Below are 21,398 nucleotides of genomic sequence, written 5' to 3'. Positions count from 1 at the left end.
GCCACAGATAGTTATTTATGAGTTGTGTGCTAGTGTAAGTGATGACTTTAAGGGAGCACTTTAATTGTTTTGTAGCTTGCAAGGTTCAAATCAGAAGCTGTATTCATTCTGATCAAAGGGTTTTGAAGCACAGTTATACCAGAAATCTGCCTTAGTATCCAATATGCAACCACTTTTTCATGTTCTCTAACATTTCACAGATGTAAATTGGGACACGTGAAGCCACACAACTTCAGAGCGTGCTCAGGATGGCAAATGTTATCAAAAACAAGTCAGGAGAGGCTGCAACGGTTGGTCTTCCCTGAGCGAACTGGGAAAGGCAAGATTCTGCCACGCTTCTTACTCTGTTGATTGGGTCCCAACTACTTTGGCATTTTGAACTAAGGCAGCATCCACACTGGAGAAATAACCTGGTTTGGCACCGCTTTGTCTGACTCAAAGCTATGGAATTCTGGGAGTTGGAGTTTGTTGTGGGGTCCAGAACTCCATTCTGGGCCCCACAACAAACTCCAACTCCCAGAATTAAATAGCCTTGAGTCAGATAAAGCGGTGCCAAACCAGGTTATTTCTCCAGTGTGGATGTTGCCTCAGTTTGCAGCAATGGACAATGGAGACCCTCAGGTGAGTCAGTGTGGTGTAGCGGTTTGAATGTTGAACTATGACTCTGGAGACCAAGTTCAAATCCGGCTGTGCTTTGAAAACCCACTGGGTGGCTTTGGGCAAGTCATACTCTCTCAGCCTCAGAGGATGGTCATGGCAACCCGCCTCTGAAAAACTTACCAAGAAAACCCTATGATAGGGTCAGTTGAAGCAGTGTCAAACTGCATTACTTCTGCAGTGCAGTGCAACCCTAGAGACTGGAAAATTGGCCCTGGTGCCACCTGTTGCGTTGCCCTTGTTGTTGCGTGCCTTCAGTTGTTTGCAACTTATGGTGACCCCAAAGCCAACCCTAGCATGGGATCTCCTTGGCAAGATTGATTCAGAGGAGGTTTGCCATGACCTTCCCTTGAGGCTGAGAGCATGTGCCTTATTCATGTTCATGTTCTGAGCTGAGAATTGAACCCCGGTCTCCAGAGTCCTAGTCCAACACTCAAACCACTATGTCACACTGGCCGCCCTTGTATGTAGTGAAGGCTCCCATATGTATGTTGGATTTCTTTGCTGCTTAACTGTGCAATGTGGTGTAATGACGTCCGACCAAGAACCGGAACCCGGAGCAGCTCAAAAGAGACTCTGCAAACCACAGGTCCCCACCCTCTCGGCTCAGAAGGAACCTCAGAGCAGGAAGCTGGCCCCACCAGCAGCCGCTCTCTGGAGCTGAATCATCTGCCTCCTCTTCCTCGGCCGCTGGCACACACAGAGCTGCCCACGCCGTCTTTCCCTCCATCTCTTTTGGCCACGGTCCTTCAGGGAGTGTCTAGCTGAGTGGCCTACCATTATCAGCCAACATGGCTGAGCAAGAGAGCTTAGAGTTTGGCAAAGCCGACTTCGTCCTCCTGGACCGTGTGACCCTGGAGGACTTCATGGACAACCTGAAGCTCAGGTAACCAACATCAGGGTCTGGAGGAAGAGAAGGAGGGGCAGCTGGGGTGAGGGATGCATCTCTTCTGCCATGTCCCAGATGGAAACTAGGACATGTACAATTATGACTAAAGTTCTTAATGAGGGAGAACAGAAAAGCTAGGAGAGGCAGCAGCAGTTTGCTTCTGTCTGAGTCTCCTGGGAAGGGCAAGATTGTGCCCTCTCCTCTCTGTTAAGTTGTTGTTTGTTGTTATCTACCTTCAAGAGGTGATATGATAGCCTTGTTTAAATATTTGAAGGGATGTCATACTGAGGATGAAGCAAGCATGTCTTCTGCTGCTCCAGAGAACAGGACCCAATGGAGCAATGGATGCAAGCCCCAGGAAAAGAGATTCCAGCTCAATATTAGGAGGAACTTTCTGACAGTAAGGGCTGTTTGACAGTGGAACACACTTCTTCCTTGAAGATTGTGGTGGAGTCTCCTTCCTTAGAGGCCATCTGTCAGGGATGCTTTGATTGGGAGTTCCTGCATGGCAGAATGGGGTTGGATTGGATGGCCCTTCTTGGGGTCTCTCCCAACTCCATGATTCTAAGTTGACCTCATGGTGATCCTGTGAATGAGATGTTTCCAAGCCCCCCCCCCCCCAATGGTGTCAATAGAGGGTGCATGGAGTATGGACCACACCAGGGTTCACCCAAAATGGGGTGACACCACTGCTCCTCAAATATCTGCATCTTGGCAGAAACCCACAGTGGCATTTGCCTGTTTCTGTGAAAAATGCTGTCAGAGATGGGGTGAATGGGGTGAGGCTCAGTGAGAGGAGAAAGGAGAGGTCCAGATTTTTTTTAATCAAATTACAATTTTTTTAAAAAAGATGTTTAATTTCTTTTAATTAAAAATAAATATATATATTATTTGAAAATTTTATTTAAAAAGAAATAACCTTTTAAAACCAATCTTTTACTTTAACCCCATGAAACTATGCATTTAGACTGTGCTTACAATATTGTAATTTAAATCACAATAAAAAAATAAGGTATAATTTTGATTTTGCTAGTTGCTCATGTCATAGCTGTTACCATTAGATTCAGTGATGTATGGGAACCATGCTTTATGGGTAATGTTTGTACACAAAAAAACCCATTACTAAGGATTCTGTATGGTGTGTTATAGGAAGAGGTCAATGGGGGGGGGGGTTTACCACATTGGGTGTTGTGGCCCAAGTATGACAGTCTTATGAGAAAAGACTTAGGGAGCTGGGTATGTTTAGCCTAGAGGACAGGAGGTTAAGAGGTGAAATTATAGCCCCGTTTAAGTATTTGAAGGGGTGTCGCAATGAGGAGGGAGCAAACTTGTTTTTTGCTGCTCCAAAGACGAGAACATGGAACAATGGATTCAAACTACAGGAAAAGAGATTCCGTCTAAGCATTAGGAGGAACTTCCTGACATTGAGAGCTGTTCAATAGTGGAACACACTCCTTCCTCAGAGATTGTGGTGGAGTCTCCTTCCTTGGAGGTCTTTAAACAGAGATGCTTTGACTGAGAGTTCCTGCATGGCAGAATAGGGTTGGAATGGATGGCCCCCGGGGTCTCTTCCAACTCTAGGATTCTATGATAGTTTGCTCTTTCTGGCCTGAATTGGAGAAATCAATGATTTATTGTGTTAAGCCCCCGAGTGTGGCTTGGGTCCATTTTCCTCCCGTTTTGGCCATGAGCAGCATCTAAACAGGTGAGTTTCGAAATGAGGCAGACCATTTCTTTCAGCCGCTGAGGACAGCCCCATGGTTCCTTCTCATTGCAATCCTTCCAAAATATCCATTCCTTACCGCATTGTTTATATATCCTGCCAAGTAACTTGTTGCAGGTAAGCCTATGCCTTGTAAGGGTGCATCCCTTCCTCTCCTCTAATGTTCTCTGCCCTCAGCGGTGTCACCTTTTCGGTTCCCCCAAGGTTTGAGAAGGGGCGCATCTATACCTACATCGGTGAAGTGGTGGTCTCTATGAACCCTTACAAGCAAACGGAGCTTTATGGGAAGGACATGATTGAGCATTATCGGGGCCGGGAGCTCTATGAAAGGCCGCCTCATCTCTACGCCGTGGCCGATGCTGCCTACAAGGCCATGAAGCGGAGGGCCAAAGATACCTGCATTGTCATCTCAGGTAGGTCCTGCATTGTCCTGCCTTGGAGGCATTGCTGGGGGCAAAATACCAAGCAAAGTCGGTCAGGCAAATGAGACAGTATCAGCAGAGGAGTTTACCAGCCAGGTGTATACAGTTCTCAGGGTCCAGGCAGTTCAGGTCAGTGGGTACAGCAATAAATCCAAGGCATCGATTCAAAGGAGTGTTGAGTGGCATGGTCAGCCTATGATGCAAGGTCCAAGATTCTTTGGAAACACAAGCCAGGAATCAAAAGATGAAAGTGTTGCTTCCACCAGAATGGTTGGTTGTCAGCAATGATGAGCTCCCAAAGGAGTTGCTGGAATATTTATGGTCTGGCAGCCTCCCGCAGTCGTTGGCTGATCAATGAACATTTCCTGTTTCAATGCTCTAAATCAGTGGTTTAGACAGGCCAAAATAAAGCTGCTTCGGGTCACTTTGGATGTATGCTGTTTAAATGATGCTAAGGACTGGAGCACAGCTTTGGCACAGCCTCTGGACTCTTAAAATGTGTGCGTTATTTAAACAGCATACCTCCAAAGTGACCTTAAGCAGCTTTATTTTGGCCCGTCTGTTCAGGCCCATAGTTCCTCATGTTGTGGTGACCCCCAATGATAACATTGTGGTGTCTCGGTTCCCTAAGACCATTGGAAATATGTGTTTTCCAATAATAATAATAATAATAATAATAATAATAATTTATACCCTGTCTCCATTAAGATTGAGGCGGCTAACAACATTAAAACATCAAAATACGATAGCCCCTCCCACCCACCATACGTTCCAACCATTGAAGATTGATTATTGAAAATGTTAGATACAACAGAAATTTATAAGTCATTTCACTTTAGCTGCAATTTGGTGTGATAAACATCCTGAATTTGTGGGTTCTGTTTACATTTGAATTTAACTCTTCTTTAAATCCCGTTTTCCCGCAGGCTCTCTCTAGTGTGATAAAGTTCATAGAGAGAGTTAATCCATCTTGCTTGCTTCTAATCAGAAAGTGGATGCAGAGCAGAGCGGAGGGTGAGCCCTGGGGCTGGAAAGACTGGGAGAAAAGGAGGACATCAATTAAGTAAATACACAACAGACCCTCTGGATGGAGCGTCTTTGTAAGCTGCAGGAACAAATCCATTAAGTTTTGCAAATTGTAGCGCCAGGTTGGAGACTGCTCTAGTGTCCCTGTTGATGGTAACAAAATACAGTACTGACCTGGCTTGTATTCCCCTTCTCCGTTTTATTTTGCATTTTAGGAGAAAGTGGGGCTGGGAAGACCGAAGCCAGCAAGTACATTATGCAGTACATTGCTGCCATCACAAATCCCACCCAAAGGGCAGAAGTCGAAAGGTAAATTGACCTGATAGAGACAGATTCTTTATTCCACCGAATTGTGTCCCTTACAGTTTCTTCCTCCTCCTCTTAATTTTTCCGTCACCCACATCTTTATCTATTAGGCATGAACACGAATGAAAAACTGGAGACTAAATTTGGTAAACCTATTTTTTTATATGGCCTCTGCAGCACGTATGGTTTATGCGTCAAAAAGGAAAAGTGAAAAACCAAGCAAATTTGGAGGAACAGTTATTAAAACTCTTAGATTTTATGGAAATGGATAAACTCACTTGTTTAATTAATGGACAAAATTGGGGAAAATGTAAGGAAATTTGAGAACCGTTGACAATTTTTTTTTTTATATAATGTAAAAGATATTAATTTAAATCTATGATTAATGTTATAGAGGTCACCGGAATAGAGAAACAGTGGTTGTTATGCATTTTTATCGACGCAGCATATAGAGGTGACTTTAAACCTATTTAAGCTTTCAGTCTCTGACTGTTTGTTCTTGAATGAAAAATTACATGAAGGTAAAAGAAGTATGGTGTTATTGAATTAATTAAGAAGCTTTTAAGGTATGAAGTTGATACAATGCAATTGTTAATGGTGCAGTTCTGTCAGAGTACTGCATTACAGCGTTTTAAATGTGAGTGTGAGGGTCAACGTTTTAGGGGTGTTATTGTCGCATTTGTTATTGTTGTACGTCTTGGTTTCATCTGTAAGCAATTGTATGTTGTTTTTAATAATTAATAAAATGTATTTAAAAAAATATTCTGTCTCCACTATTTTCTTCTCAGGGTGAAGAATGTGTTACTCAAGTCCAACTGCGTCCTGGAGGCCTTTGGCAACGCCAAGACCAACCGCAACGACAACTCCAGCCGATTTGGCAAGTACATGGACATCAACTTTGACTTCAAGGGGGACCCCACTGGGGGCCACATCAACAACTACCTCCTGGAAAAGGTATTATAGGAGCGGGAAGGAATGTCCTCAGATGGCAGGGGCAACCCAGAGTAATTCTCTGCCGCCCCACTTTTTCAGCTGCTTTTAAAATGTCCCAGCTTCTGTCTCTCTCCTCCTTCCTCCTTCCTCCTTTCTTCTCAGCTTACTTCAGATACTACAGACTGAGTCCAAAGTGTAAAAGTAGTTTCAACTCAGTCAGTGTTGGGTTAAATGTCCCTTTAAGGAAATATAAAAATAATTATATGTCTGTAAATGGGGGGAAACACCAGGTGCCAATCCTTTGTACCGTAATTACCCATATATAAGCAACTATATACTCAACCATATATACTCACTAATAGTGATGCCTGCTGGAAGTTTGTAAATTCTTTTTTTGGAATTGTTTTCCTTTACTACATCCTTTACATCCTTCATTATATATATGTCAAGGGCAAGTTTTGGATGCCAAAATTATGTATTTTGATATGATCCATGGATAAGTTGAGGGTAAAATCTAGGCACATATAATGAAGGATGTAAAGGATGAAGTAAAGGAAAACAATTCCAATGAACTTACAAAATTCCGGCAGGCATCACTACAGTGCACCCATGTCATACACTGGAAGCCGCACCAAAAGGAGTGGTGCCGTGTGCCAGAATAAGCAATGGTGCGCGCACCGCTGCAAGCACAAGCCCCATTGCTTGAGTGGGGCTTGAGCATCTGCGTTTTTTCCCTAAGGGGAGGGAGGACTGTATTAGTGCATAACTATTCACCGTATTTTCTGGTGTATAAGACGACCCCCAACTTTTCCAGTTAAAATATAGAGTTTGGGATATACTCACCGTAGAAGACTACCCCTTTTCCAACGCACACCAAATAAATATTAAAAAATCAGCAGATTTGATTTCAATCTGGTAATTTTAATTCAAATGCTTATGACATGCAGGTACTTAGCAGGAAACCTTGTTGTATACCAAGCCTGCTTGGACTGGTCAGCTCTCCCTGCCTGCCCAGCCCTCCCTGTCTCCAAGACTATCAGAGTGGTAGCTGCTTTCATACAATCGCCGCATACGGTGGGGATGCATCCGCGACCGTTTTTAAGCTCCCCCCACTATATGCGGTGACCGCAGACTCTCCAGTCTGGCTCGGAAGTTTCAGCACCTGCCCTATAAGACCCGGCGTATAAGACGACCTCTGACTTTTGAGAAGATTTTCCTGGGTTAAAAAGTAGTCTTATACGCCAGAAAATACAGTAGTTAGGCATAACTAGAGGCTGGATGGATGGGAGAGTAGAAGTGGGTCAGTTTCTATGGCACATTAAACTCTTGCCTTTAACCATATATATATAATGTGTGTGTGTGTGTGTGTGTGTGTATGCGTTAAATGCAGTGCTTATATTGGTCCGTGGATAAGTCGACTCAGTTTTTTTGGGTCAATATTTAAACCTAAATTTCTAGACTCTGAAACCCAGAGCAGGTGTGGGTTGAGGATAGTGGGTTGGAGAGAGAAGTTGGTGTGTTGGTTTGGTGAGTTTGGATAGTGTGGACTGTAAATATAAGTATATGTCAGAGCTTTTTTTATACGTATTGCAGCTGGAAGATAAAAGCCTCCAAGGACTTTGAAAGAAGTCAACTGTGCCTGTGCCTTATTTCAGGTTGGTCAGTGCCTGGTTGCCAAATAGTGCACATTGGGTTGTGCTCCTGCACGGTCCTGTTTGTGAGCTATTGTTGAGGTCAGGCACCTCAGACAATGCTGAATGTTGGCACCTCTGTTTGGGCCTAGTTTGTTTTTGTCACTGCACACCTGTGGTACACAGAGGAGAGCCAACAGTGGGGTATATGCCCTGAGAAATACCCTCAAATGGTAGGGACAAGGACAACCCAGAGTAATTCTTTGCCAACCCACTTTTTCAGCTACTTTTCAAATATCCCTGCTTCTGTCTCTCTCCTCCTCTCCTCCTCCCACCTTCTTCCTTTCTTCTCAGCTTACTTCAAATAGTACAAACTGAGCCTAAGGTGTAAAAGTTGTTTGAAGTCAATCAATAAATGGTGAGGAGCAGAGAGGACAAGAGGATGAAATAATCTTGTCCTTCCCAGTAGCCTCAGGCAAAAGCAAACTGCTGCAGCCCCTCCAACTTGTCTGTTTTTCCTCATTAATACCTTTTTGCCATCTTGACCACCCTCTGATGTGGCTTGGCCACTGTGTCTTGCTTTTTATCTATGAAATGTTGGAGGGTAAATCAGAGCCAGCATAGCATAGTGGTTTGAGCGTTGGACTGCACTCTGGAGACTAGCGTTCAAATGCTGGCTTGGCTACAAAACCCAATGGGTGACCTTGGGCAGATCACACTCTCTCAGCCTCAAAGGAACACATTGGCAAACGTCCTCCAAACAAATCTTGCCAAGAAACCTCCATGATAGGCTCACCTTAAGGTCACCATAAATGGGAAACAACTTGAAGGCACACAACAACAAACAACAATGTTAGTGGTGGTAGTGGTTGTATCTTACAGCTTGCGCCAGTAGCAGCTAACCGAGTCCAAAGATAATAGTTTTTTGTGTTGTTTTTCAGGCTATGTGGCCATGTTCTAGAAGAATTTACTTCTCACGTTTTGCCAGCATCTGTGGATGGCATCTTCAGAGAAATGCCAGCCACAGATGAAGATGCCAGCCACAGGTGATGGCGAAACGTCAGGAATAAACTCTTCTAGAACATGGCCACATCGCCCAAAAAACCCACAAAAGGCCATGGCTACTGGCCATGACTTCCAAAGATAATCTTGCTTGTTTCCCTTGCAGTCTCGCATCCTCAAACAGCAACCAGGCGAGAGAAACTTCCATGCCTTCTATCAGGTGAGTGAGTTTCCATTTCGGGACCTGGCATCCTCAGTTCCTGGAAGCACTCCTTGTTGTCCTTTTTGATACTCAGATTTGTCTGAATTTCTGCACCCTCTTAGGCTGCAAGGACAGACTTTGAAGGCATTTTGCTGCCTGAGATGGAACCGCACACTGTGGGTACATCCACACTGTAGAAACAATGCAGTTTGACACCACTTTGACTGCCGTGGCTCCATTTTGTAAGATCCTGGGATTTGTACTTTGGTGAGGCAACTGCACTCTTTGGCAGAGAAGGCTAAAGACCTGGCAAAACTACAGATCACAGGCTTCCATAGGATGGAGCTACAGCACTTAAAGTGGTGTCGAACTGCATTATTTCAAGAGTGTAGAAGCATCCTGTGTTTGCTTCCTTCTGCCCTGTCCAAACAAAAGTGTATAGCATATAGCCTGGGAAAGTTACCTTTTTGAACAACAGCTCCCAGCATCCCCAGCCAACAGGACTAGTCTGGGAATTGTTGTCTAAAAAAGGAGCGTTTCCAAACTCTGGAAACTAGGCAAGTCATTTTTGATGACAGTAATGCTGCACTGTCCACATTAATTGATTCCCTTTTTAATGGTCATGTTTTTAACAGCTTTTAATTTTACTGCTAATTTTATTTTATTTTTATATTTGTGAATGTAATGTGAATTTCTTAGCTTTATCTGTGTTACGTTCTACAAGCTGCCTTGAGTTCTGGACTGGGGGGAAAGGCGGACATCAACATGTAATATATAATAGATTAAGATCTTGTCTAAGAGCTGTATAAAGAGAGCAGTGCAAAGATAATGTTTAGTATTCTACACCCTAATATAATATAAATAATATAATTAAATGGTAGGATATAGTTCAATAATAAAAGGCAAAAATAAAAAAATAAAAACAAATCCCTGCGCAAGCCACTCTCCATCCCTGGCAGTAAAAATACAATAGCAAATTAGGGAAGTGAAAATGTGTGTCCCATTCAGAATGGCATTCAAACTCTTCCTGGGGCAGGTGCCTCATCTAATGGCCAAACTGATCTTTTCCTGCCTTTTTAAAAAACGTGCTGAGAGTAGCTGGTGAGGAAATGTCTGCCTTCTCCTTTTCTCTTCGTTTTGCTTTCTATGGATCCTCAGTAAAAGGGTCTGGAGGCAGCTGCTGTATTCCTTGCTGGTTGTAGGCAGGCACACAGAGCTACACAGAGCTGTTTGTTCATTGTTGTTGCTCCCCACCTCGATCCATGGAGAAGGGTGTGTAAGAAATTATTATTATTATTATTATTATTATTATTATTGCACTAAGATCAATAAGAATCCTGCTGTTTTTCAGCTCAAGCCATGGCAGTTAAAGCGGTGTCAACCCGCATTAATTCTGCACAGCAGATGCAGCCTCGGTTTCATGCTTTTCCTTCTCTGTCACCTTGCATATTATGTTTATTTCCCCCAAAGTCATGACTTTGGAGTTTGGCTGAAGCAACTTGGACTATAAAGATGGACAACTCTTCTTTTTCACAGCTGCTTCTCGGAGCCTCGGATGCTTTGCTGAACTCCCTCCATTTGGGCAGGGATCCCGCAGCCTATCAGTTTACCAGAGAAGGCGCAAGCAATAATGTAAGTTTCACGCAGGTTAATAATGATTTTCCATTTCAAGGCTGGCTGTCAGTCTGGTGCTGCCCAAGTGGCCTCTCTGACTGTGCTGATGGGGGATGATGGGGTCTGCACTCCAGGTCCCTACAGGGCATGAGCAATCTAATGGACACGCTCCTGTAAATGGATGCAAACTGCAGGAAAAGCGATCCCACCTAAATGTTAGGAAGAGCCTACTGACGGTCGGAGCTGCTTGACAGTGGAAGATGCTCCCTAAAAGTGCGGTGGAGTCTCTTTCTTTGGAGGTTTTTAAACAGAGACAAGGAGGGCTTGGATTGTGTATTCCTCAATTCATTGCTTGACTCCATGGCTCAATGTCCTAGTCTCTGGAGAAGCAGAAAACAAGCTTGCTCCATCCTCAACCTGATCTCCATCAAATATTTAAACAGGGCTATCATATCACTTCTTAAACTTCTCTTCTCCAGCTAAACATGCCTGTTAGAAATCTGTGACAGTTTTGGAGTGTGTAGGATATGTGTGTATTTTGGGCCTTGGAAATGCTTAGAAGGAGCCAGTTGCTCCCATATCAGTGTGACATCTGCTCCTAGGTGTACTCTGAATGTTAAGAGACCTAACTAAGGTCCTGAACCCTTCCCCAAAAATAGCTTCAGCACTTTGGGGTGTTTTTTTTAATTGTTTCATTCAGAAAATAAAATATACAGTTTCATCCAGTTAATTTCAGTAAGGTGAATATATATATATATAAAATCCCAACGTAAATTTTCATAGAGTATTGAGTTCCCCGGTTCCTCCAACATCAAGCCTCATGTCATCTTGTTATTTCCACAACATTTTTTAAAATCTATAATACAATTACAAAATTTTGATATAGTTTTCATAAAGCTTATTCCAAATGTTATAGTTCTTTCCTTATAAATATTTTGTATTCTAATCAATCTTTTACTCTTCCTGCACCTTTCTCCAACATTAATTTACAACATGTCTCCTCTACTACTTCCATATCCTTTTAGTTTATGGGACAGGTGAATTTATCAATTTCAAGCATTTCCAATATCTTCATTATCCAATCATCCATCCTAGACATTTCCTGGCTCTTCCAATGTTGCGCCAATATCGTTCTAGCTGCTGTTATCATATATATATGTTTGATTCATGCTAATTTCACACACACACACACACACACACACCATTTTGAAAGAAAAGGATGATAGAGAGAACCTACCACCTTCCTCAAATTCAAGGAGTATTTATTATCTGAATATCAAAGAACTGTGGGTTTTCCTGATAGACGATTTTTGGAGAGAGAAGGAAAGAGATTAATGACTTTGTCTATGAATTTAAAACACTCCTCATTCCAATTGAATAGACTATGACCCAGCCATATATGCTTTGGAAGAATTTGGGCTTTTTGCAGTGGGTGTAAAAAACGACATAATTCTGCTGATAAAGGGTTTATGGTTTTTACCAGAGTATTCACAAGAATGCACATTACTGCACATGTGGCTGTCCCCCCGCTTCACATGGATTCGCATGGCTGTGCATTTTGGTAGAGGGAGGGTGAGTAGAAGCAAATTTGGGCAAGAGACTGATGAAAATTAAGCATCAATGTGCATTTGTGAAAATCCACAGCAATTCGCACACTCTCAGCACTCCATATCCATGGATTCAACCATCCATGGCTTGAAAAGGTTGCAAAAAGATATAAATTCTAGAAGGCAAACCTTGATTTTGCCATTTTATATAAGAAACACCATTTTACTATGCCATTGTATATAATGGGACTTGAGCATGCACAGATTTTGGTATCCATGGGGCTCCTAGAACCAAACCCCAATGGATACCAAGGGCCCAAGCTGTGATACACCAATGTGTAGACTAGGGCTGAGTTGGCTCTGGCAGTCTTGCAAAGCACCACTCTGTGGCACTGTTAATGACATTTTGAGACAGAACAGCTTGGCATTCCCATCTGGTTGTGGTGTCTGGAAATGCAATTCAAGACAGCGAATCCAGAAACATGTCCGAAAAGCAGCTTCGTGACTATGGCACTATCCACCTGTAGTCATGATGAAGAGGAGGTGCACTGCAAAGACAAGCAGAGTCCATTCAAATAAGGATAGGGAACAGGTGTGATGGGCTGGGAGAGCGATGAAGATGCATGTGCTTTTCAATTTAAGCAGTAGAATACATTTTTAAAAAGCTGCTGCTGCTTATGGATAATAGAGATGAGGAAGCTCAGCTCTGGGCCCCACAACAAACTCAAACTCTCAGAATTCCATAGCCTTGAGCCAGGGCAGTTAAAGCGGTGCCAAACTGGGTTATTTCTCCAGTGTGGATGCAGCCACAGAAGCCACCAGCCATCCATTGTGAGCAATTGCTTTGGCATCATCTCCTCCTGAGGTCTTCAGTTTGTGTAGACTGCATTCGTAGGCCAATGGGTATGCTAGCTGGAGGATTGGGGGAACTGTAGTCCAGAACAGTAACATTTCCAGGCCATGGCTTAATTTCCAGGCCCCCAAAGAGCGTTTTTTGGCAATGGAAAAGTGTTATTATTCTAAACCTCACCGTGTTCTTACTTCTGTTTTCTCCTTTTGCCATTCTACATACCCTCTTTTTCTTATAACCCGATCCTTTAGTCCTTGGGCAGCGATAAAGCCAACTTCCAGGCAGTAGCAGATGCCATGAAGGTGATCGGTTTTACTTCGGAAGAAATGAACTCCGTGTACAAAATCCTGGCAGCCATCTTACATTTGGTAAATGGAGTTGGTCAACCAGCGCAGGACAAGACTGGGAGGGTTTGCATGTCACCAAGGGAATAAAACTTGTCTGCAAGAATATTCAGGATAGAAAGAACATGTATTATTACAATATTTATTCCTATACCCCCCCAATATTTCATAGAGGGAAACCAAGGACACATGTGGCCAAGCAACATCAGTCTCTGATCAAGAAGGAAAAGGCTATGAACAATGAAGATCATATGAGCTAGGCGAGGCTACAGCAGTTTGCTTTTGCCTGAGCCTCTTGGGAAGAGCAAGATTTATCCAGCAGGTTATAAAATGAGTGATGGATTGATCAGACTGAAAACCAAAAAGGGCTCCTGTACCTTTAAAGATTGTAGGTTTTGTTATTGTGTGGCATCAAGTCATTTCTTACTTACAGCAAACCTAAAGTGACCCCATCATGAGCGATTCTTGTCAAAATGTATTCAGAGGGGTTTTTCCTTTGCTTTCCTCTGAGGCTGAGAGAGTATGACTTGCCCAAGGTCACCCATTGGGTTTCTGTGGCCAAGCCGGGATTTGAACCCTGGTCTCCAGAGTCTTAGTCCAAGACCCAAACCGCTACACAAAGCTGGCTCTTGAATGATGGTGTTGAAGAGGGGATTTCAATAGGTGTTGCTTGTCACAGATAGCAAGTAGCACCTGCTGAAATTCCTTTTATAGAAGCATCAAAGGGGCAGCAACCCTCTCCAGTTTTTAATCTGGCAACCCTGAAGAAGGAGAGGGAGACTGAGGCCTCAGGAGGAACATGGTGATCCTTTGAAGGGGAAGCCTTCCTTTGCCTCTCTATTGCTGATGTCTGATGGTTGTGTTTCTTCCACGGGATTTTCCCAGGGCAACGTGCGCTTTGCTGCCACAGGGGACAACATGGAGATAGAGAACGCGGAGTTGGTTTGCTATCTTGCGGAGTTGACCTCGACAGAAGCGGAGAACCTCCTGGACAGCCTGTTGTACCGGACGGTGGCTACCGGGGGAGGCGACGTCATCCAAAAAGGCCACAGCATCAATGAGGCCAGCTATGCCAGGGATGCCTGTGCCAAGGTAAGGTGGGACAGTTGTTTGGAAATGGTCCAGACCCTTACGTTTGGCTTTCTGTATGTCAGTTCCATGCAAACATGGGATAGAAAGCTTTATTTTAGAAATGCATTTTCAGAGGGCATTTTTTTGCTCCCCCCTGAAATCTCAGGCTTGCAACTTGGGTGTTTTGCTCCTGGACTTAACCCTGAGCCTGGATGCCCAGGTCTCAGCAGTGGCCAGGAGTGCATTTGCACAGCTAAAACTAGTGCTCCAACTGCACCCGTTCCTTGAGACATCAGATCTGGCTCTGGTGACACATGCCTTGAATAATAATAATAATAATAATATCGAAGCAGGATCACAGCAGAGTTTAAAAAATACAATTAAAACATTACAATATTATTACCACACAAGTTAAAACCACAGTTAAAAACATAAAATCAACAATCATGGGGTCAGATGCTCTCGTTCCATACAGAACAGTCTGTAATTCATAGCAGGTCAGGTGGGTATGCAGGTCAAAAAACCTCTCTCTTAACCGCCTTCCTGAAGGTTTCCAGGGATCTAGCAAGGCGGGTCTCCTCTGGGAGTCCGTTCCATAGTCTGGGGGCAGCTATACTAAATGCTTTTGGGGAAGTAGAAACATATTTAGATGCTGGTACCTCTAACAATTTCTTCCCATTTGTTCTAAGAGTGTGGGGCGGATTGTATAATAATTAATAATAATAATAATAATAATAATAATTTGTTTTATTTATATACCGCTATTCCAAAGATCATAGCGGTGAACAGCAAGTAAGCTAATTAGCAAGTAAGCTAATTAGCCCCCAACAGTCTGGGTACTCATTTTAGCGACCTCGGAAGGATGCAAGCCTGAGTCGAGCTTGGGCCCTTTTGCTGGTCTTGAACTCGCAACCTTGTGGTCTTGAGTGAATGGCTGCAGTACAGGCATTTAACCACTGCGCCACCAGGGCTGTGTTCCCGTAAGTAACTCGGGTCCAAGCCATCCTGTTTGGACTACTGTAACACACTCTACATGGGGCTTCCCTAGGAAACTGTTTGGAAACTTCAGCAGGTTCAAAACATTGCAGCCAGAATGCTGACTGGGGACAGTTATAGGAAGCATATAACTCTTTTGTTGAAACAGCTTCACCGGCTACTGATTTGTTTCCAGGCACAATTCAAAGTGCTGGCCATGACCTATAAAGCCCTATATGGCTTAGGTCCAGACTATTTGAGAGAACGTTATCTCCCCATGTGAACCCGCTAGAGCCCTAAGATCTTCAGGAGAAGGCTTTATACTGTTTGATCTAGATAATTTTAATAGTTTCAAATTTTTTATTGTAAAGTCTTTAAAAGTGTTTTTATCTTGTGAACTGCCTCGAATCCCTTTCTGGGAGAAAGGTGGCATAGAAATTAAATGAATAAATTTGGAGTTGTAAAACTCAGGCTAAAAGCCATCATAGCCATCTTCATGTCTTTTCCCTTCAGGCCATCTATGAGCGCCTTTTCTGTTGGATCGTGGCCCGGATCAATACCGTCATTGAGGTGAAGAACTATGATCCTCGCATCCACGGCAAGAATACAGTGATCGGGGTCTTGGATATCTATGGCTTTGAGATTTTTGACAATAACAGGTAGGACAGCATTTGCCCAGAGCAAGTGGCAGGTGGTAGTGGGGCTATTTGTTGGGATGTTGTACACTTGACCTCTTCTACCCATAGATCTTTTATCCATGTATTCAACCATCGACAGCTTGAAAATATTCAAAGATAGACAGACAGACAGACAGACAGACATAAAAATTCCAAAAAGCAAACCTTGATTTGGTTATTTTACCTAAGGGACACCATTTCACGATGCCGTTGTATTTGACTGGACATGAGTTTCCGTGTATTTTGGTGTCCACAGGGGTTCCTGGAAAGACACTCCAGCAGGAACTGGGAATCCTCTGTATTTATCTTTTTTAAAGTTTTGTATGTCTTTTATATGATTTTGTATTGTTTTATGTGGCGATTTTAATTGTTTTTAATTTTTATTGTGAAGGTTTTTTAATTGACTCTCTTTGGGAATTACCTTGAGTTAAAATACTGTATAAAATTATCTTCAGGCTATGTGTATAAGATGTATATGAAACATAAATGAATTTCGTGTTTACACTTGGGTCCTATCTCATTATGCACACATATGGAAATACAGGTATTCCACAATCCAAAATCCAAAACACTTCTGGTCCCAAGCATTTCAGAAAAGCGATACTAAGGCCCAGTACAAACCTCCCCAAAAGGGTGGCCTGTTTGCCTGTGGAGGGATGCTGCAGCAGCCAAACTGCCCGGTGTCCCTCTGCCCCCAAAAAGAACCTGGAAAAACCAAGTTCTTTTTAGGACGGTGCACGCACATCATGGGTGCGCCATTGGCACACTCGTGATGTAAGTGATGCACAGCAACATTTATACACTGCATGTTGCTTACAGCAAGATGGCAGCCTCCATGTGGACGGGAGGCTGCCATTAGGCTGCCGCCATGGTGTGCTAGGGTTCCAGTTGCTGCATGCTGCAGAACCCTAGTATCGGTGGAGCACACCACTTTTGGCCCGTCTGTCCTGGGCCTTAGCCTATATAGCAGTTTTATACCACTTCAACTACAATGACTGGTCCTCCCTTTCAAAATCTAAAATTTGTAGTTTATTGAAATTTTAATCATTCTTCAGTAGTGGAGCATTCTAGTTATCTCTGAAAACTACAGATCCCAAAGTTCCATAGCATGGATAACCTGGTCTCCCAGAGTCGTAGCTCAATACTGAAATGACCACAGCACACTGACTCAGCTGAGGACCACATGCAGGGTGTCCAGATGTCCTCCTTTCCCAAGACATGTCCTACATTTCAACTTTCTGTCCACGAGGAATTTCACATTTGGAAAGTTTGAGCATGACCAAGAAGCATGAAATTACATTTATATTAGTGCTTTTAGCTTTTATTTTGTAATGCCCTACATTTTTCTTGAATGTCCTACATTTTGCGGTGCCTTGTCCTCCTTTGCAATTATGACATCTGGTCAACCTGGACACATGGGGCTGAGCCATAGGTTGCTCTCCTTGGCAGCTTCTTCCCAGAATATCTGGGAGAGATATTGGCAGTTGCTTTCCAGAATATCTGCTCTTTTAAAACAGAAATAAACCTATAACCTTCCTTCTGCAAAGCTAGTTCTCAACTCCTGAGCTGTGGTTCATGCACTGAAAGAAGAGAGGGCTTGAATATAAGATTGCCCGTTGCCCTGTCGGATATAGACTGAATCCTGAGTTTTCCCTCTGCCCTTCCTTTACAGCTTTGAGCAGTTCTGCATCAACTACTGCAACGAGAAGCTGCAGCAACTGTTCATTGAGTTGATCCTGCAGCAGGAACAAGAGGAGTACCAAAGAGAGGGCATCGAGTGGCAGCACGTAAGTTGGGGCATTGCCTGGCAAGGGACTGGGCAGCGATGGTGGCCACCCAGGATAGTAGGGAAAGCCTGGATAGCCAAAAGGAGCAATGGCACTACTCAGGGATACTTGGCTGGTGCCAAAGAGGTACTCCTCTCTGACTCATCCATCATAATGTGCATAAGGACAGACCCAGTTAATTCTTTGCTGTCCCGCTTTCTCAATTGCTTTTAAAGTGTCCCAGTTTCTCTCTCCTCCTCCCACTTTTCCTCCTTCATCCTCAGCTTAGTTCAGCTGCTGCAAATTTAAGTTCAAAGTGCAAAAGTAGTTTCCACTCAGTTAACTTAGCATGGGAGAGAGGAGAAGATGGAGCAGAACCTTGCCCTTCCCTGGAGGCTAAGGCAAGAGCAAAGTGCTGCAACCTCTTCAAGTTTGCTTGTTCTTTGTCATTAATAACTTTTGCCATCTTGACCACAATCTGGTGTTGCTTGACCACATGTGTTCCAGTTTTCATCTGTGATATGTTGGAGGGTATGTTTCTGAGTATTTGACTACAGCTCTGGATACCAAGGTTCAGATGCCCACTTGGCTGTGGAAACCTACTGGGTGACTTTTGGCAAGTTGAACTCTCTCAGCCTCAGAGGAAGACAATGGCAAAAGCCCCTCTGAACAAATCATGCTGAGAAAGCCCAGTGATAGGGTTGCCTTAGGGTCGCTATAAGTCGGAAATGATTTGAAGGCACATGGCAACAACAATGTACATCTGAGCTCTGGAAGTTCACCCGCACTTATCAGGACCCCTTTGGGACTTTTCCATCCGAGTGCCAGAGAAGGTGGTGAGATTTTGCTTCACCACTATCTTGCTGGTCACACCTCTGTCTCATCCTTGACAGATTGAATATTTCAACAACCAAATCATTGTGGACTTGGTGGAAGAAGCACACAAAGGCGTGATCGCCATCCTGGACGAGGCCTGTTTGACTGTGGGGAATGTCACGGATGCCCTCTTTCTGGAGTCCATGAACGGCAGGCTGGGCAAGCACCCCCACTATGCCAGCCGGAAGGTAACAAGGACATTGCCTGGAAGCAGGCAGTGTAAACACATTCCCTGAGGCCTCATCCGTACAGGTATCCATTCACACTAGTCAGTTATAGCTGTATGATTCCATTTCAGCTGCCATGGCAAATTCCTACATAACCCTGGGATTTGCCATTTAGGGAGGGGGAATTGGAACTCCCAGCCAGAGAGCTCAGATCAGGAACCCTGAAACTGCTTTAAGGTTGTGAGGAGCACCTGCATTAGCAGAGGTCTTCCTAGAGTGAGAACAGGTGCGCATTAGAGCTGTGTTTGCTCCTGTGTTCCCAGGTCAACCCCACTGACAAGTCCCTGGAGTTTGGTCGGGACTTCCGGATCAAGCATTACGCAGGAGACGTCACGTAAGTCTTGCCCTGACTGGATGGCTGTGTTTTCCTCCACAGTGGCCTTTAGGGTGCTAGAAGCTTCCTCATTCCCACCCATTTTCTACCTATATGCACACTGCAAACTCTTTCCTCCTCTGACTGCAAATACCTATGATGCCCCAAAGGAGGTGTTTTCATGTAAGGAGATCCAAAAATTGCCAGAGACAGTGGCAGTTATTTTCCTTTATTAGTCACTAAAACTATCTCCAACAGAACCAGGACTTGAGACAGTTAAACAGATGCAGTCCAAAGCACCTTGTGGCCACCAGATTGCAGAAGGCTGCTCCCAGGTCAAGACAGCCAGATTGGTTTTAGTGGTATAAGCCTTGGATGAAGACTCTGGAGGCCAGGGTTCGAATCCCCACTCTGCCATGAAACCCACTGGCCAAGTCAGAGTCTCTCAACCTCAGAGGAAGGCCAAAGTAAACTCCCTCTGAAAAAACCAAGAAAACCCCATGCTTAGGGTCACCATAAGTCAGAATCAACATGAAGGCACACAACAACAAATCCCAGGCCATATCTGTAGATCCTTCTAGCCCAGCTTCATCCCTGCCTTGCTCTCGCACCCAGGACCAACTGGAAGGATTGAACTTGGGAACTTCTGTGAGCAAATCAGTATCCACAAGGGCTTAGGGAGGGGGATTCTGGAAGTTGTCAACACAAAACAGGCCGTTCTTCAGAGTTTTTTCAGTATGGCAGGTAGTTTAGTGGGTGCTGATGTTTCAGGGATATGATAAGAACTGGATGAGTAAAACCACAGGGTTGAAAACTCATCCAAATCTGTGTTTCAGGTATTCTGTGGAAGGGTTTTTGGACAAGAACAAGGATACCCTCTTCCAGGACTTCAAGAGACTGATGTATAACAGGTAGGTGGTTTCCAGCCAGGGGCATGCAATGGACCCTTAATAGGGGGCATGGGTGTTTGAATGACAATTGGCACTGATACTTAATGCATAAGGTTTAATGACATCACCATTTAATGCATAAGGCTTAATCGCATCTTTAAGGCTGCATCGACAGTGGAGAAATAACTCGGTTTGGCACGGCTTTAACTGCCCTGGCTCATGGCTACGGAATTCTGGAAGTTGGAGTTTGCTGTGGGCCCGGAGCAGAGCAGAGCTTAAGGAAGGAAGGCCCCACAGCATACTCCAACTCCCAGAATCCCATAGCCTTGAGCTAGAGCAGTTAAATTGGTGCCAAACCGGGTTATGTCTCCACTGTTGATGCATCCTAGGTCTCAAGCTTTGGCCTGGAAAGCTCAAGTCCTGGGGTGATCCTGGGGTGGCCATTTTCTTTAACCCCCTCCCTCACTTTCAGCACAGACCCTGTCCTCCAGGAGATGTGGCCTGAGGGCAAGCAGAGCATCAACGAAGTGACCAAGCGGCCACTGACTGCTGCCAGCCTCTTCAAGAACTCCATTGTCGCTCTGGTGGAAAACCTGGCTTGCAAGGTAGCGAGTTTGACACACAATGGTATCAGTGTCAGAGTTCCGGGTGGCTAGCCCTCAGGAGACCTTAGAGGGTCTCAGCCCTCTATGAAGAATAATTTTTGACTCAAAACGCCCCCAAACAACATTCAAGAAGATGTTGGTGGTGGGTGGTCCATAAGACACTCTCTGCCTCAGAGGCAGACAGAAAGCAACCCCCCTCGGAAGAAATCTTGCCAAGAAAACCCTGTGTTTTTAGGGCCTCATAAGCCAGAAACGACTCAAAGGCACACAACAAAAGTCCCAGTTATGTGGCAACTGCACTTAGAGGGTATTTGGAGGAGAGTTCTGGAGAACCCAGAGGCTCATGACATGGTATGACCCTTCCAGGGTTAGCCATGCTGGCCATAGAGCAAAGTACACTATCTTCCAAAATCCACAAGACAGTAATGCCATTATTGGGCCAACCCAAAAGCATAAAAAACATCTTGCAAGCTTTCGAAGCTCCACTGGCTTCTTCATCAGGCAAAGATGTTTAGAATGATAAAAATGTTGATGTTAGTCATAGCTCCGCATTTGGTCAGGATGTTGTAGTTGTAGTCCTTAATTCAGATGGTATGGAAGGGTAATCATGCAGGTGCGCCCTTCTTCCTTCTGGCCATGGGAATCATAGAATCATAGAGTTGGAAGAGACCGCAAGGGCCATCCAGTCCAACCCCCTGCCATGCAGGAAATCTAAATCAAAGCATCCCTGACAGATGGCCGTCCAGCCTCTGTTTGAAGACCTCCAAGGAGGGAGACTCCACTACACTTTGAGGGAGTGTGTTCCACTGTCGAACAGCCCTTACTCTCAGGAAGTTCCTCCTAATGTTGAGC

General features: G+C 44.2%; 1 protein-coding gene across 1 annotated transcript in view; it reads left to right on the top strand.

Annotated features, from left to right (window-relative positions):
• Positions 1-1,418: 1,418 nt before the first annotated feature.
• Positions 1,419-21,398, top strand: part of LOC149310171 (unconventional myosin-Ig-like) — a 56,840-nt gene continuing 36,860 nt past the window's right edge. The window contains exons 1-14 of the mRNA XM_089533842.1: positions 1,419-1,543; positions 3,474-3,682; positions 4,933-5,026; positions 5,812-5,977; positions 8,756-8,809; positions 10,328-10,423; positions 13,054-13,170; positions 14,032-14,238; positions 15,706-15,851; positions 17,542-17,656; positions 18,529-18,699; positions 19,002-19,072; positions 19,888-19,962; positions 20,414-20,546. Coding sequence (XP_089389968.1) covers positions 1,449-1,543; positions 3,474-3,682; positions 4,933-5,026; positions 5,812-5,977; positions 8,756-8,809; positions 10,328-10,423; positions 13,054-13,170; positions 14,032-14,238; positions 15,706-15,851; positions 17,542-17,656; positions 18,529-18,699; positions 19,002-19,072; positions 19,888-19,962; positions 20,414-20,546 — 1,749 coding nt within the window. The 5' untranslated portion in view covers positions 1,419-1,448. The remainder of the gene's footprint in view (positions 1,544-3,473; positions 3,683-4,932; positions 5,027-5,811; positions 5,978-8,755; positions 8,810-10,327; positions 10,424-13,053; positions 13,171-14,031; positions 14,239-15,705; positions 15,852-17,541; positions 17,657-18,528; positions 18,700-19,001; positions 19,073-19,887; positions 19,963-20,413; positions 20,547-21,398) is intronic.

This window comes from Sceloporus occidentalis, unplaced genomic scaffold, assembly GCF_023333645.1.
Source record: "Sceloporus occidentalis isolate IW3139 unplaced genomic scaffold, rSceOcc1.0.p SCAF_7, whole genome shotgun sequence".
Taxonomy (NCBI): domain Eukaryota; kingdom Metazoa; phylum Chordata; class Lepidosauria; order Squamata; family Phrynosomatidae; genus Sceloporus; species Sceloporus occidentalis.
This window is presented reverse-complemented; position numbering and strand designations above follow the sequence as displayed.